Genomic DNA, 15,267 nt, shown 5'->3' on the forward strand with positions numbered 1-15,267 from the left:
GGGAGGTCAGCAGTAACCCTGCTTGTGTCCCCCACAGGCTCCCCCGAAACTGGCGCGCAAGTCGGAGGCGAAGGTGGAGCAGAGTGCCGAGAGACCCCCCAGCCAGCAGCGGACGGAGGGAGATGGCAAGCTGCCCCCCCAAGACAAGCTTGCCCCGCCGGCCGGCCTGCCCCCCGCCCCGCCCGCGGCCGGGCCCCCCGCGCCTCTCGCCCAGGACCTCAAGCCGGACGGCCTCCCGCCTGCGAAGGCCGTGTCCCCCCAGCCCGAGGGGCCGCGCGAGAGGACGCTGCTGAACGGGGGGGCGCCCACGGTGACCGAGAAACTGGCGCAGCTCATCGCCACCTGCCCCCCCTCCAAGTCTTCCAAGGCCAAGATCCGCAAGCCCCTCTCGCCCCCGCCGGCCCCCCCGGGGGGGCTGCCCCCTCCGGCCACCCCGCGACCCCCAGGGACCTGCCCCGCGCCGACCCCCCCGCGGGCGCGGCCGAGCTGGGGGCCCTGTCGCTGCTGCGGACCCCCGGCCGCCCGCCCGGGGCCCGGCAGGGCCGGGACAGCGTGCTGGAGAAGTTCTCCGCCCCCCCCAGGAAGGAGCCCGGCGAGCCCGGCGAGGGCGGGGGCGAACGGGGGAGGGAGGGCGTCGCCGCGGCGACGGCCGCCTCCGCTGCCGGCGGCAACAGCAACAACAACAACAGCAGCAGCATCAGCACCGCTGTCAAGCCGCCGGTGCTCATTTCCTGTTGCCCCTCGTCAGGCTCCTCCTCCGGCCCAGAGACATGCAGCCGCCGGCCGCCGGCGCTCCCTCCGACCCCCAGCCGCGGGATCCCCCACATCCCGGAGGCCCCCGAAAGAGACCGGGACTTTCCTCGCGACCTGAGCACCAGGTGCCCCCCGCCTGCGCCCCCGGGGGACAAGCAGGAGTGCCGGGTGCTGCCCTTTGGGGGCAGTGGCAGGTGTGGCAGCGGCAGCCCGTGCAAGAGGAGCCCCAGCCACGGCGCTGGCATCGCCGTGGCGACGGCGGCTGAGACTCCCGGCGGCGAAAGGCATCAGCAGCAGCAGCAGCAGCTGCCCCCTCCCCCGCTGGCGGCCGTCGCCACGGCGCCCCCGCCCTCCCTCGCCCTGAAGCCCAGCCCCGCCCCCCTGGCCGCCGCCCTGCCCCGCCCCCTGGCGCAGGACTGCAAGCCGCTGAAGAAGCGCAAGGGCCGGCGGCCGCGGTGGACACGGGCCCCCCCGCGCCCCCACAGGGACACCTCCGAGGACGAGGCGGGCGAGGGAGGGGACGCCCCGCTCCCCAAGCTGCGCAAGCTCCAGAGCCCCCTCCTGCGGCCCCCCGACTCGCCGCCCCCCAAGCCCCGGCCCGTGGGGCGCCCCCCGAACCCCATCAGCGCCCACTCGTCCTCCTCCCCCCCCCGCCAGCTCTTCATGCCCCCCAAGAAGCGCGGGCGCCCCAAATCCAAGATGCCTCGCCTGGAGGGCCCCCCGCCCCACCGCCCCCTCAAGATCCCGCCCTCCAAGGTCTTCTCCCTGCTGAAGAGCAAGGAGGAGCAGGACCCCCCCGTGCTGCAGCCCGAGATCGACCTGCACCCCCCGAAACCGCTGCCCCGGAAGCGGGGGCGCCCCAAGCGGCTGCCTCCCACGCTGCCCCAGGAGGGGCAGCCCCCGACGCTGGACCCCGAGGGCTGCAGCGGCGGCGGGGGGCCGGACGAGGGGCCCGAGGCGGAGCGCCGGTTCCGCAGGAAGGGCAACGGCCAGCTGCTGATGAAGACCATCATCCGCAAGATCAACAAGATGAAGACGCTGAAGCGCAGGCGGCTGCTCAACCAGATCCTGCTCGGGCCGGGGCCCAGGGGCGCGGGCGCCGGGGCGGGGGGCGGCCCCTCGCGAGCGGGGGCAGGCGGCGGCGGCAGCGGCGGCGGAGGAGGAGGAGCAGGGCCAGGGGGCGGGCTGGGGCAGTGTGACTCCGGGGCGGCGCTCTCCCGCCAGGGCTCCCCCCTCTCCTCCCTGGCCGCCACCTTCGGCGGCAAGCTGGGCCAGCAGATCAACGTCAGCAAGAAGGGGACCATCTACATGGGCAAGCGGCGCGGGCGCAAGCCGAAGGCCAGCGCGGCGCCCGACTCCTTCCTGCCCCCGTCCTCGGGCTCGGCCTCGGCCTCCTCCCCGGCCTCCTGCGCCTCCCAGCCCCCGCCGGCCTCCGCGCCCGAGGTCCTGCCCTCCCCCTCCTTCTCCCAGTCGTCGGGGGCCAGCGGCGGGCAGAGCCCCGTCAGCAGCGACGCGGGCTTCGTGGAGCCGGGCGCCGTGCACTTCCTGCCGCACCCGCACTGCGGCCACGCCTTCCAGCTGCCCCCGCCCTCGGCCTCGCCCCGCCCCCTGGGCGCCCTGGCGCCCGCCTCGCCCCTGGCCCCCTCCCTGCTGGGCCCGCTGAAGAAGTCCTGCCGGGCCCACCACCACTACCGGCACCACTACCACTACCGCAAGCTGTCGCCGCCCCCGCCGGCCCTGCTGCCCACCTCCCCCGCGCACCTGGCCGAGCTGAAGGAGGCCACGCCCTCCCCCGTCAGCGAGTCGCACAGCGAGGAGACCGTGCCCAGCGACAGCGGCATCGGCACCGACAACAACAGCACCTCCGACCGCGCCGAGAAGGGCGTGGCGGGGCTGGGCGGGGCCGGGCTGGGGGCGGGGCCCTGCTCGGGGGCGGGGCTGGCGCTGGGGATGGCCGCGGGGGGCGGGGCGGGGCTGGCGGCCCGCCGGCGGCGGCACTCCGTCCTCTTGGACCGCCCCTCCCCCGCGCCCTCCCCGCTGGGGCCGGGGGCCTCCCCGGAGCCCCGGGGCCACCACCGGCCCGCCCCGGGACCTCCCGCCACCGCGGCGGCGGCGGCGGCGGTGCTGAGCCACAAGGAGAAGCACAAGCACAAGTGCAAGCGGCGGGGCCACGACTGCCCCGGGTACGAGAAGCTGAAGCGGCAGAAGCGCAAGCGCAAGAGGAAGTACCTGCAGCTGCGCGCGCGGAGGCAGGACCCCGACTTCCTGGCCCAGCTGGAGGACGTCATCGCGCGGCTCGGCCAGGTCCGCATCGCGCACCGCGGGCTGGGCGGCGGCGGCGGGGGGCTGCCGGGGCCGGCGGCGGGGCTGGGGCTGGGGGCCCCGGGGGTCCCCGGGGGCCACCCCGCCGCCCCCCACCACTACCTGCCCCGGGACCTCCTGCCCACCATCTTCCGCATCAACTTCAGCGGCTACTACTCGCCCCACCCGGCCTACCCCTGCGACTCCCTGCACTACGTGCGCAAGCCGGACCTGAAGAAGAAGCGTGGCCGGCCGCCCAAGCTGCGCGAGGCCGTGGCCGAGGTGCCCTTCGTGCACGGCCTGGGCTTCCCCTTCTACCACCCCTCCTACAGCCTGCCCTACTCCACGCCCGCCCTGGGCACCGCGCCCCTGGGCCTGGGCTACTACCGCAGCTACCCGCCGCCCCTGTACCCCCACCCCCCGCCCCCGCCGCCGCCCCCGCCCCACTCCCCCTCCTTCCCCTCCCCGCTGGGGCCGCCCCCCTCCTACATGCACCACGCCCCCCATCTGCTGCTCAACCCCGCCAAGTTCCACAAGAAGAAACACAAGCTGCTGCGCCAGGAGGCCTTCCTGGGGGCGGCCGGGCGCTCCCCGCTGCTGGCGTACCCCGCCGTGCCCCCCGAGCTGTCCTACGGCTGGCTGCACGAGCACAAGCACAAGCACCGGCACAAGCACCGCGAGCGGCGCGGCGAGGAGGGGGCCGCGGGGGGCGGGGCCGGGGGCGGGGCCGGGGGCGGGGCCGGCGCGCTGGACTCCCTGCGCCGCTACCGCTACGGCAAGGAGGGCGCCGCCGCCGCCGCCAACTCCCCCTCCTCGTCCTCCTCCTCCTCGGCCGAGCGCTGCAAACACAAGGAGGGGCACGGCTGCCTGGCCGCCCCCTACCTGACCCCCGCCGCCGCCCGCGGGCACCACCACCACCTGGAGCCCTGGGTCCGCAGGGGCGGCACCCCCGAGTCCAGCCCCCGGCTCCTGGGCGGCGACTACGCCGGCCCCCCCGGCTCCTCGGCCGCGGACGGGGCTGGGGGCGCCTCTTCCGCCTTCGCCTCGGCGCCCAGCTCTGCGCCCGCCGCCGCCGCCGGCTCCGACAGCGAAGAGGAGCCCCTGGCCCCCCAGGGGGCCCCCACGCACACCAACCTGTTCGCCAGCGCCCTGAGCCGGAACCCGGGCCTGGGCCGCCGGAGGGGGGCGGGCAGCCCGGCTGAGGGGCGCTTCTGCGGACTGGAGCGGGCGCTCAGGAAGGACTGCCCCTCGTCCGCTGACAGAAGAGAGCTGCCAGGTGAGGAGGGCGTTAGTGTTCGTGTGTATGTCCTGTCTGGGTCGGGTCGCTCTGTCACCCTACAGTCCAGAGATCGCTGGTCCTGTCTGGGTCGGGTCACTCTGTCACCCTACAGTCCAGAGATCACTGGTCCAGTCTGGGTCACTCTGTAACCCTACAATCCAGAGATCACTGGTCCAGTCTGGGTCACACTGTATCCCTACAGTCCAGAGATCACTGGTCCAGTCTGGACTGGGTTACACTGTAACCCTACAGTCCAGAGATCACTGGTCCTGTCTGGGCCGGGTCACACTATAACCCTACAGTCCAGAGATCACTGGTCCAGTCTGGGTCACACTGTAACCCTACAGTCCAGTAGTTTGCGAGCAAGAGCTGCGCCAGTCCTCCCTCTGGTGGGCTGCAGTGTGGACGAGGAGCTGCGGTCCTGACAGTGCAGGTGTCAGAGGAGATTTTAGCTTTGGTGACTCAAAACTCTGGAGAGGAAAAAAAAAAAAGCGATTGGTGATTACGAATTGTTTAGAAATTCAGTGGCATCATCAAGAGTCGGAGAGCACGGAGCTGGCGGTGTGCTGTGCGAGAGTGGCTCAGCGCAGGAAGTGAGCTGGGCCGCTTGGCAGAGACCCCTGGGAGCAGCTCCCTGGGTAACACAGCTCAGTAACCAGTCTCCCAGCAGTCACTGTGGTCCGGCCCTCTGGGACCTGAGACGACAGCAGAGCTTGTCCACAGTCCGGTCAGGTGTGCGCTGGTGTGCGTAGGCTCTCTCCTCTGATGGAACAAGTACCAGTAAGAGGTTTATTCCATGCTGAACGGAGAAGAAAGAAAACAACACTTTGGTTGTGGAGCCTTCTTCGGGTCTGAGATCTCTCCTCTGATCACAGGGCTGTTACACCAGGAGGACAGCTGGTCCAGTGGTGAACACAGGGCTGTTACTTCAGGAGGACAGCTGGTCCAGTGGTTGAGGCACAGGGCTGTTACACCAGGGGGACAGCTGGTCCAGAGGTTGAGGCCCAGGGCTGTTACACCAGGGGGACAGCTGGTCCAGAGGTTGAGGCCCAGGGCTGTTACACCAGGAGGACAGCTGGTCCAGTGGTTAAGACACAGGGCTGTTACTCCAGGAGGACAGCTGGTCCAGTGGTTGAGGCACAGGGCTGTTATTCCAGGAGGACAGCTGGTCCAGTGGTTGAGGCACAGGGCTGTTACTCCAGGAGGACAGCGGGTCCAGTGGTTGAGGCCCAGGGCTGTTACACCGGGAGGACAGCCGGTCCAGTGGATAAGACACAGGGCTGTTACACCAGGAGGACAGCTGGTCCAGTGGTTGAGGCACAGGGCTGTTTCACCAGGAGGACAGCTGGTCCAGTGGTTGAGGCACAGGGCCGTTTACACCAGGAGGACAGCAGGTCCAGTGCTTACAGTCCAGTCTGGTCAGGCTGGCGGGGCAGAGAGACTGTGTGAGAGCAGGACCGGGGTCAGAGCTGCTGTTTGAAAGCTGAGACGTGCCTGGCAGCCCCCGTTCTGACTAACCAAACACACATGTGCCCACAGTCATCCAGCCGCCCCCGCCCCCATCCGCTTCCCGGACGCAGACTCACGCTGACTGTGGGAAAAACCCTGTGGTGACTCACTGTCCCCCCTCCCCCTCTCTCTGACCATCCTCAGAGGTGTGCTCGCGCCCCACTGCCCTGCCCCTCTCTCTGTCCCCCCTCTTTCTTCCTGCTCGCCCCTTCTCTTGCTCTTTATACAAAGCACCCGCACCTCCTTGGCCAGCACAGGCCGCCAGCTCATTGCCGTCTTGTCTCGTCTGCAGGGCTCGCAGGTGGTGTCCAGACCCGAGGGGCGCGCTCTGGCGCCCCCGACTGCCCGGAGATGGTACTGCAGCACCAGCACCACCATCACCAGCAGCAGCAGTCTATCCTCCAGATGGCCCAGTTTCCCCCCCGGCTCCTGCACTGCCACCACGACGGCGGAGCCGACGGCACAGCTGCCCGGCTCTGCATGGCAGCGCCCGGCGGGGGCGCCCAGGGCCCCGGGAGGCCCCCGAGCCGAGAGAGGGCCAACCGGCAAGACAGCCCCTCGGGCCGGCCGCCCGGCTGCCCCGACCCCAGTAGGGGAGGAGGTGGGGCGGGGGGGTCGGAGGCGGCCGCCTGCTCCGCGGCGCCCCAGCAGCCCCCCCAGCCCCTCCCCAGCCTGCCGGGCTCCAGGTTCGAGCGCGTGCTGTCCACCAAGCGCAGCCTGTACCACGTCAACAAGATCCTCAAGGCCAAGAAGCTGCAGCGCCAGGCGCGCACCGGCAACAACATGGTGAAGCGGCGCCCGGGAAGACCGCGCAAGCACCCGCCGCCCGCCAGCCCCGCCAGCCCCGCCAGCCCCGCCGGCCCCACCGGCCCCCCAGGCCCCGCCGGCCCCGCCCGCGCCCTGGGGGACACGGTGGCGGACATCATCGAGGCCGTGGTGCAGGGACAGCACCGGAAGGGCGTCAAGAGGAAACGGTGGCCCCCCGGCGAGGGGGAGGAGCCCCCGCAGACGGAGTGGCTGACGCAGGAGGAGCTGCACTCTTTCCGCAGGTACGGCGCCCCTGTGCAGTACCACTGGGGGAGTCCTCTGTGAGTGTGGGGGGGTCCAGGGCGTGTCCTCTGTCGGTGTGGGAGGGTCCAGGGTGTGTCCTCTGTCAGTGTGGGAGGGTTCAGGGCATGTCCTCTGACAGTGTGGGAGGGTCCAGGGCGTGTCCTCTGACAGTGTGGGAGGGTCCAGGGCGTGTCCTCTGACAGTGTGGGAGGGTCCAGGGCGTGTCCTCTGTCGGTGTGGGAGGGTCAAGGGCGTGTCCTCTGACAGTGTGGGAGGGTCCAGGGCGTGTCCTCTGACAGTGTGGGAGGGTCCAGGGCGTGTCCTCTGACAGTGTGGGAGGGTCCAGGGCGTGTCCTCTGACAGTGTGGGAGGGTCCAGGGCGTGTCCTCTGACAGTGTGGGAGGGTCCAGGGCGTGTCCTCTGTCGGTGTGGGAGGGTTGAGGGTGTGTCCTCTGGTAGTGTGGGGGAGGTTGAGGGTGTGTCCTCTGTCGGTGTGGGAGGGTCCAGGGCGTGTCCTCTGTCGGTGTGGGAGGGTCCAGGGCGTGTCCTCTGACAGTGTGGGCGGGTCCAGGGCGTGTCCTCTGTCGGTGTGGGCGGGTCCAGGGCGTGTCCTCTGTCGGTGTGGGAGGGTCCAGGGCGTGTCCTCTGTCGGTGTGGGAGGGTCCAGGGCGTGTCCTATGACAGTTTCTCTCATCTTGCTCTCTCTCTCCAGTGCGCTGGAGAGCCCACCAGAAGGTCAGGCCTCAGTGGAGGACTCAAGAAAGCCACCAGAGGAACAGGCCCCACCCCTGTCGCAGCCCTCCAGCCAGCGGGAGAAGCGGTCAGCTCGCCCCCCCAAGAAGAAGTACCAGAGAGCGGGGCTCTACTCCGACGTGTACAAGACTGCGGAGTGAGTGACCCTCTCACTTACAGCAGACAAGCCCACAGGACACAGGCAGGAGAGAGAGGGAGAGTGCAGGGAATATGGGCAGGAGTGAGAGAGAGGGATTGTGCAGGGAATACGGGCAGGAGTGAGAGAGAGGGAGTGTGCAGGGAATACGGGCAGGAGTGAGAGAGAGGGAGTGTGCAGGGAATACGGGCAGCAGTGAGAGAGAGGGAGTGTGCAGGGAATACGGGCAGGAGTGAGAGAGAGGGAGTGTGCAGGGAATATGGGCAGGAGAGAGAGAAAGGGAGAGTGCAGGGAATACGGGCAGGAGTGAGAGAGAGGGAGTGTGCAGGGAATACGGGCAGGAGTGAGAGAGAGGGAGTGTGCAGGGAATACGGGCAGGAGTGAGAGAGAGGGAGTGTGCAGGGAATACCAGGAGGAGTGAGAGAGAGGGAGTGCGCAGGGAATACGGGCAGGAGTGAGAGAGAGGGAGTGTGCAGGGAATATGGGCAGGAGTGAGAGAGAGGGAGTGTGCAGGGAATACGGGCAGGAGTGAGAGAGAGGGAGTGTGCAGGGAATACCAGGAGGAGTGAGAGAGAGGGAGTGTGCAGGGAATACGGGCAGGAGTGAGAGAGAGGGAGTGTGCAGGGAATATGGGCAGGAGAGAGAGAGAGGGAGAGTGCAGGGAATACGGGCAGGAGTGAGAGAGAGGGAGTGTGCAGGGAATACCAGGAGGAGTGAGAGAGAGGGAGTGTGCAGGGAATACCAGGAGGAGTGAGAGAGAGGGAGTGCGCAGGGAATACGAGGAGGAGTGAGAGAGAGGGAGTGTGCAGGGAATATGGGCAGGAGTGAGAGAGAGAGAGTGTGCAGAGAATACGGGCAGGAGTGAGAGAGAGTGCGCAGGGAATACGGGCAGGAGTGAGAGAGAGAGAGTGTGCAGAGAATACGGGCAGGAGTGAGAGAGAGAGAGTGTGCAGAGAATACGGGCAGGAGTGAGAGAGAGTGTGCAGGGAATACGGGCAGGAGTGAGAGAGAGTGTGCAGGGAATACGGGCAGGAGTGAGAGAGTGCGCAGGGAATACGGGCAGGAGTGAGAGAGAGAGAGTGTGCAGAGAATACGGGCAGGAGTGAGAGAGAGTGTGCAGGGAATACGGGCAGGAGTGAGAGAGAGAGAGTGTGCAGAGAATACGGGCAGGAGTGAGAGAGAGTGTGCAGGGAATACGGGCAGGAGTGAGAGAGAGTGCGCAGGGAATACGGGCAGGAGTGAGAGAGAGTGCGCAGGGAATACGGGCAGGAGTGAGAGGGAGAGAGTGTGCAGAGAATACGGGCAGGAGTGAGAGAGAGTGTGCAGGGAATACGGGCAGGAGTGAGAGAGAGAGTGCGCAGAGAATATGGGCAGGAGTGAGAGAGAGTGCGCAGGGAATACGGGCAGGAGTGAGAGAGAGTGCGCAGGGAATACATGTGAAAGAGGAGTAATGAGAACTGAGCTGTGCTCACTCCTGTCTCTGTCCCCCTGTCTCCCTCTCCAGTCCTAAGAGCCAGCTCCTGCAGCTGAAGAAGGAGCGGCTGGAATACACGCCTGGGGAGCACGAGTACGGTCTCTTCCCTGCGCCGATTCACGTCGGTCAGTCTGCCTGCCTGCGTGTACCTGCGTCTGCCCCTGCGCCTGCTCCTGCCCCTGCGTCTGTATCCCCCTCCTCCCCTGCTCCTGCCCCTGAGTCTGTATCCCCCTCTTCCTCTGCCCCTGCGTCTGTATCCCCCTCCTCCCCTGCTCCTGCCCCTGCGTCTGTATCCCCCTCTTCCCCTGCCCCTGCGTCTATATCCCCCTCCTCCCCTGCTCCTGCCCCTGCGTCTATATCCCCCTCCTCCCCTGCTCCTGCCCCTGAGTCTGTATCCCCCTCTTCCCCTGCCCCTGCGTCTGTATCCCCCTCCTCCCCTGCTCCTGCCCCTGCGTCTGTATCCCCCTCTTCCCCTGCCCCTGCGTCTATATCCCCCTCCTCCCCTGCTCCTGCCCCTGCGTCTATATCCCCCTCCTCCCCTGCTCCTGAGTCTGTATCCTCATTTGCTCCTGTGCCTGCCCTTGCACCTGCTTCTGCACCTGTCTGTACCTGAGACTCCACCCACCTGCACCTGTCTGCGCCTGAGACTCCACCCACCCGCGCCTGCGTCTGACCCTGTCTGTACCTGAGACTCCACCCACCTGCGCCTGAGACTCCACCCATCTGCACCTGTCTACGCCTGAGACTCCACCCACCTGCGCCTGCGACTGCACCTAAGACTCCACCCACCTGCGCCTGCGTCTGCACCTGAGACTCCACCCACTTGCCCTGCGTCTGCACCTCTCTGTACCTGGGACTCCACCCACCTGCGCCTGCGTCTGCACCTGAGACTCCACCCACCTGCCTGTACCTGAGACTCCACCCACTTGCGCCTGCGACTGCACCTGTCTGTACCTGAGACTCCCACCCACCTGCGCCTGCGTCTGTACCTGAGATTGTGCCCGCCTGTGTCTGCACCTGTGTCTCCTGCTGTGTGTGACCAGATCCTTTCGGTCTTTCAGGGAAGTACCTGAGACAGAAGAGAATTGATTTCCAGCTGCCGTATGACATCCTGTGGCAGTGGAAACACAACCAGGTAAGACCTGATGGCAGCGTTTTTGTGGTGGCGCTAGTGACAGTTAGTGGGATTGTTAATAAAAATAAAATGTACAGCATGAGGGTCTGACTCCGCCCTCCTCAGTCTCCCGGTCTCCAGCTGATGCAGCTGCGCCAGTGACTGTGGCCATGTCTGCCTCTCTCTCTCCCTCAGCTCTACAAGAAGCCTGACGTCCCTCTGTACAAGAAGATCAGATCCAGTGAGTAAGCCTCAGTCTTGCTGCCAGTCTTGCCAGGTGCCAGCGACGGCCCTCACTCACCTCTCCCCCCCCCCCCCCGTCTGCCCGTCTCCCAGATGTGTACGTGGACGTGAAGCCGCTCTCCGGCTACGAAGCCACCACCTGCAGCTGCAAGAGGTCGGAGGACGAGGCCGAGAAGGGCTGCATTGACGACTGTCTGAACAGGTAGCGCTCGCCGCACCCCACGGCCCCCCGCTCGCGCCGCGCCCCTCTGACCCCCCACTCCTCTGACGCGCTCTGTCCCCCGTCCAGGATGATCTTTGCCGAGTGCTCCCCCAACACCTGCCCCTGCGGAGACCAGTGTGACAACCAGCGCATCCAGAGGCACGAGTGGGTGCAGTGCCTGGAGCGCTTCCGGGCTGAAGGCAAGGGCTGGGGGATCCGCACCAAGGAGTCGCTGCGCTCGGGCCAGTTCATCATCGAGTACCTGGGGGAGGTGGTGAGCGAGCAGGAGTTCAGGTAGGGCACAGGTCGAGGGCAGTGGGACATGCAGCTCAGGGTGTTCATGGGTGGAGCACCTGCACAGGCAGGGCGCACCTGAGATTTGTACTGAGGTGGACACAGCTGGACAGGCAGAGCACACCTGAGATTTGTACTGAGGTGGACACAGCTGGACAGGCAGAGCACACCTGAGATTTGTACTGAGGTGGACACAGCTGGACAGGCAGAGCACACCTAAGGTGGACACAGCTGGACAGGTAGAGCACACCTGAGGTTTGTACTGAGGTGGACACAGCTGGACAGGTAGAGCACACCTGAGATTTGTACTGAGGTGGACACAGCTGGACAGGTAGAGCACACCTGAGGTGGACACAGCTGGACAGGTAGAGCACACCTGAGGTTTGTACTGAGGTGGACACAGCTGGACAGGTAGAGCACACCTGAGGTTTGTACTGAGGTGGACACAGCTGGACAGGTAGAGCACACCTAAGGTGGACACAGCTGGACAGGTAGAGCACACCTGAGGTGGACACAGCTGGACAGGTAGAGCACACCTGAGATTTGTACACCTAAGGTGGACACAGCTGGACAGGTAGAGCACACCTGAGGTGGACACAGCTGGACAGGTAGAGCACACCTGAGATTTGTACACCTGAGGTGGACACAGCTGGACAGGTAGAGCACACCTGAGGTTTGTACTGAGGTGGACACAGCTGGACAGGTAGAGCACACCTGAGATTTGTACTGAGGTGGACACAGCTGGACAGGTAGAGCACACCTGAGGTGGACACAGCTGGACAGGTAGAGCACACAGCTGAGATTTGTACACCTGAGGTGGACACAGCTGGACAGGGAGAGCACACCTGAGGTGGACACAGCTGGACAGGGAGAGCACACACTTATAGTATCTGTGTAGTGCTCTGTGAGTCGTGTGCACACGGTGATTCAGTAAGAGTGCATGTGTGTCGTTCAGGAACCGCATGATTGAGCAGTACCATACTCACAATGACCACTACTGCCTGAACCTGGACAGCGGAATGGTCATCGACAGCTACCGCATGGGCAACGAGGCGCGGTTCATCAATCACAGCTGTGACCCCAACTGTGAGATGCAGAAGTGGTGAGTGTGTGCCCCCGTGGGTGAGCCCGCCGCGGGCCCCTCTGCCTGCTGACCCTGCCTCCTCCCCCAGGTCCGTCAACGGGGTCTACCGCATCGGCCTGTTCGCACTCAAGGACATGAGCAGCGGCACCGAGCTCACGTACGACTACAACTTCCACTCCTTCAACACCGAGAAACAGGCGAGTCTCCCTCTGTCCTCTCGCTGCTCCGGCACCCAGCAACACTCTCTCTCACTCTCCTCTATCACTCTCTCCTCTCACTCCTTCAACACCGAGAAACAGGCGAGTCTCCCTCTGTCCTCTCGCTGCTCCGGCACCCAGCAACACTCTCTCTGTCCTCTCTCCTCTATCACTCTCTCCTCTCAGTCCTTCAACACCCAGCAACACTCTCTCTGTCCTCTCTCCTCTATCACTCTCTCCTCTCACTCCATCAACACCGAGAAACAGGCGAGTCTCCCGCTGTCCTCTCACTGCTCCAGCACCCAGCAACACTCTCTGTCCTCTCTCCTCTATCACTCTCTCCTCTCACTGCTCCAGCACCCAGCAACACTCTCTGTCCTCTCTCCTCTATCACTCTCTCCTCTCACTGCTCCAGCACCCAGCAACACTCTCTGTCCTCTCTCCTCTATCACTCTCTCCTCTCACTGCTCCAGCACCCAGCAACACTCTCTCACCCTCCTCAATCACTCTCTCCTCTCACTGCTCCAGCACCCAGCAACACTCTCTCACCCTCCTCAATCACTCTCTCCTCTCACTGCTTCAACACCCAGCAACACACTCTCTTACCCTCCTCTATCACTCTCTCCTCTCGCTGCTTCAACACCCAGCAACACACTCTCTCACCCTCCTCTATCACTCTCTCCTCTCACTGCTCCAGCACCCAGCAACACACTCTCTCACCCTCCTCAATCACTCTCTCCTCTCACTGCTTCAACACCCAGCAACACACTCTCTCACCCTCCTCTATCACTCTCTCCTCTCGCTGCTTCAACACCCAGCAACACACTCTCTCACCCTCCTCTATCACTCTCTCCTCTCACTGCTCCAGTACCCAGCAACACTCTCTCTCACTCTCTCCTCTATCACTCTCTCCTCTCGCTGCTCCAGCACCCAGCAACACACCCTCTCACTCTCCTCTCACTCCTTCAACACCCAGCAACACACTCTCTCCCTCTCTCCTTCGGCAGTGAAAACAGGTGACTCACTCCCTCTCCTCTCACTCTCCCCTCTCTCTGCAGCAAGTGTGTAAGTGTGGCTCGGAGCGCTGTCGGGGCATCATCGGGGGCAAGAGCCAGCGCGTGAATGGCCTGCCGGGGAAGGGGGGCGCTCACCGCCGGCCGGGGAGGCTGAAGGAGAAGCGCAAGTCCAAACACCAGCTGAAGAAACGGGTGAGAACTGCTCCAGTGTAGGACCGAGGAGCTGGGCACTGAGCCGTGTCCTCTCTGGCACTGGGCACTCTGCATGGACACTGACTACTGTAGGAGTAGAGGGCTGGGCACTGGACACTGTGGTAATGAGCATAGTCCAGTCCTGGTCCTGGAGGACCTGTGTGTCTACAGCGCTGGTGTTCAGTCTTGGAGGACCTGTGTGTCTACAGCGCTGGTGTTCAGTCCTGGAGGACCTGTGTGTCGACAGCGCTGGTGTTCAGTCCTGGAGGACCTGTGTGTCTACAGTGCTGGTGTCCAGTCCTGGTCCTGGAGGACCTGTGTGTCTACAGTGCTGGTGTCCAGTCCTGGAGGACCTGTGTGTCGACAGCGCTGGTGTTCAGTCCTGGTCCTGGAGGACCTGTGTGTCTACAGTGCTGGTGTTCAGTCCTGGAGGACCTGTGTGTCGACAGCGCTGGTGTTCAGTCCTGGTCCTGGAGGACCTGTGTGTCTACAGTGCTGGTGTCCAGTCCTGGAGGACCTGTGTGTCGACAGCGCTGGTGTCCAGTCCTGGTCCTGGAGGACCTGTGTGTCTACAGCGCTAGTGTCCAGTCCTGGAGGACCTGTGTGTCTACAGCGCTGGTGTTCAGTCCTGGTCCTGGAGGACCTGTGTGTCTACAGTGCTGGTGTCCAGTCCTGGAGGACCTGTGTTTCTACAGCGCTGGTGTTCAGTCCTGGAGGACCTGTGTGTCGACAGCGCTGGTGTTCAGTCCTGGTCCTGGAGGACCTGTGTGTCGACAGCGCTGGTGTTCAGTCCTGGGGGACCTGTGTGTCTACAGTGCTGGTGTCCAGTCCTGGGGGACCTGTGTGTCTACAGTGCTGGTGTCCAGTCCTGGAGGACCTGTGTGTCTACAGTGCTGGTGTTCAGTCCTGGAGGACCTGTGTGTCTACAGTGCTGGTGTCCAGTCCTGGAGGACCTGTGTGTCTACAGCGTTGGTGTCCAGTCCTGGAGGACCTGTGTGTCTACAGCGCTGGTGTCCAGTCCTTGTCCTGGAGGACCTGTGTGTCTACAGTGCTGGTGTCCAGTCCTGGAGGACCTGTGTGTCTACAGGGCTGGTGTCCAGTCCTGGTCCTGGAAGATGTTTCTCTGAAGGATTTCCAGGTCTCTCTACAGCAGCAGCACTGGAAGAGCTGGGAGAAGCTGTTATTCTGGTCCAGTTCAGTCAGTAACTGGCTAGATGCACTCATTACCCAAAATCTGAGCTGGAATGACAATGCCCTCAAGGAATACACTCGACACTCTTACACAAACACATGGAAGTTCAAATTACTTTATTAGTTTTCTACTTTGTCGGTTATATTAATGCATGTCTGTAAAGGGCTAAAGAGGGCATCTTGTTAAAGCTCAAAGAGAGAGTAAAAAACAACAGCAGTCGGATGTCTAAGGTGGATAAAGATTGAAGGTAACTGGTGTTCTGAGGTCAGGGTTTGCTGGAGGTCAGAGGTCAAAGGCCACAGGAGGTCAAAAGGTTAAAGGGTGGTTAAAGAGCACCATTGTTATTTTTTCTTCCAGGAGGAGGACTCCAGTGACAGCGGAAAGTTCTCCCCTCACCTGCACATGAAGCCGATGTCAAACAGAGAGAGGTAATGACAGTGCGCTCTTCCGAGAGCCCGACCCCGCGCAGTGCAGACAC

At 64.4% G+C, this 15,267-nt stretch overlaps 1 protein-coding gene across 1 annotated transcript in view; it reads left to right on the forward strand.

The window, feature by feature from the left end:
• ash1l (ash1 (absent, small, or homeotic)-like (Drosophila)) overlaps positions 1-15,267 on the forward strand; it is a 31,891-nt gene that overhangs the window by 651 nt on the left and 15,973 nt on the right. Inside the window, exons 3-14 of the mRNA XM_069185526.1 lie at positions 38-4,330; positions 6,135-6,891; positions 7,605-7,781; positions 9,286-9,380; positions 10,317-10,390; positions 10,565-10,610; positions 10,706-10,814; positions 10,902-11,108; positions 12,064-12,210; positions 12,281-12,389; positions 13,448-13,597; positions 15,147-15,217. Coding sequence (XP_069041627.1) covers positions 38-4,330; positions 6,135-6,891; positions 7,605-7,781; positions 9,286-9,380; positions 10,317-10,390; positions 10,565-10,610; positions 10,706-10,814; positions 10,902-11,108; positions 12,064-12,210; positions 12,281-12,389; positions 13,448-13,597; positions 15,147-15,217 — 6,235 coding nt within the window. The remainder of the gene's footprint in view (positions 1-37; positions 4,331-6,134; positions 6,892-7,604; positions 7,782-9,285; positions 9,381-10,316; positions 10,391-10,564; positions 10,611-10,705; positions 10,815-10,901; positions 11,109-12,063; positions 12,211-12,280; positions 12,390-13,447; positions 13,598-15,146; positions 15,218-15,267) is intronic.

Source organism: Lepisosteus oculatus, chromosome 27, assembly GCF_040954835.1.
Source record: "Lepisosteus oculatus isolate fLepOcu1 chromosome 27, fLepOcu1.hap2, whole genome shotgun sequence".
In the NCBI taxonomy this organism is placed as follows: Eukaryota; Metazoa; Chordata; class Actinopteri; order Semionotiformes; family Lepisosteidae; genus Lepisosteus; species Lepisosteus oculatus.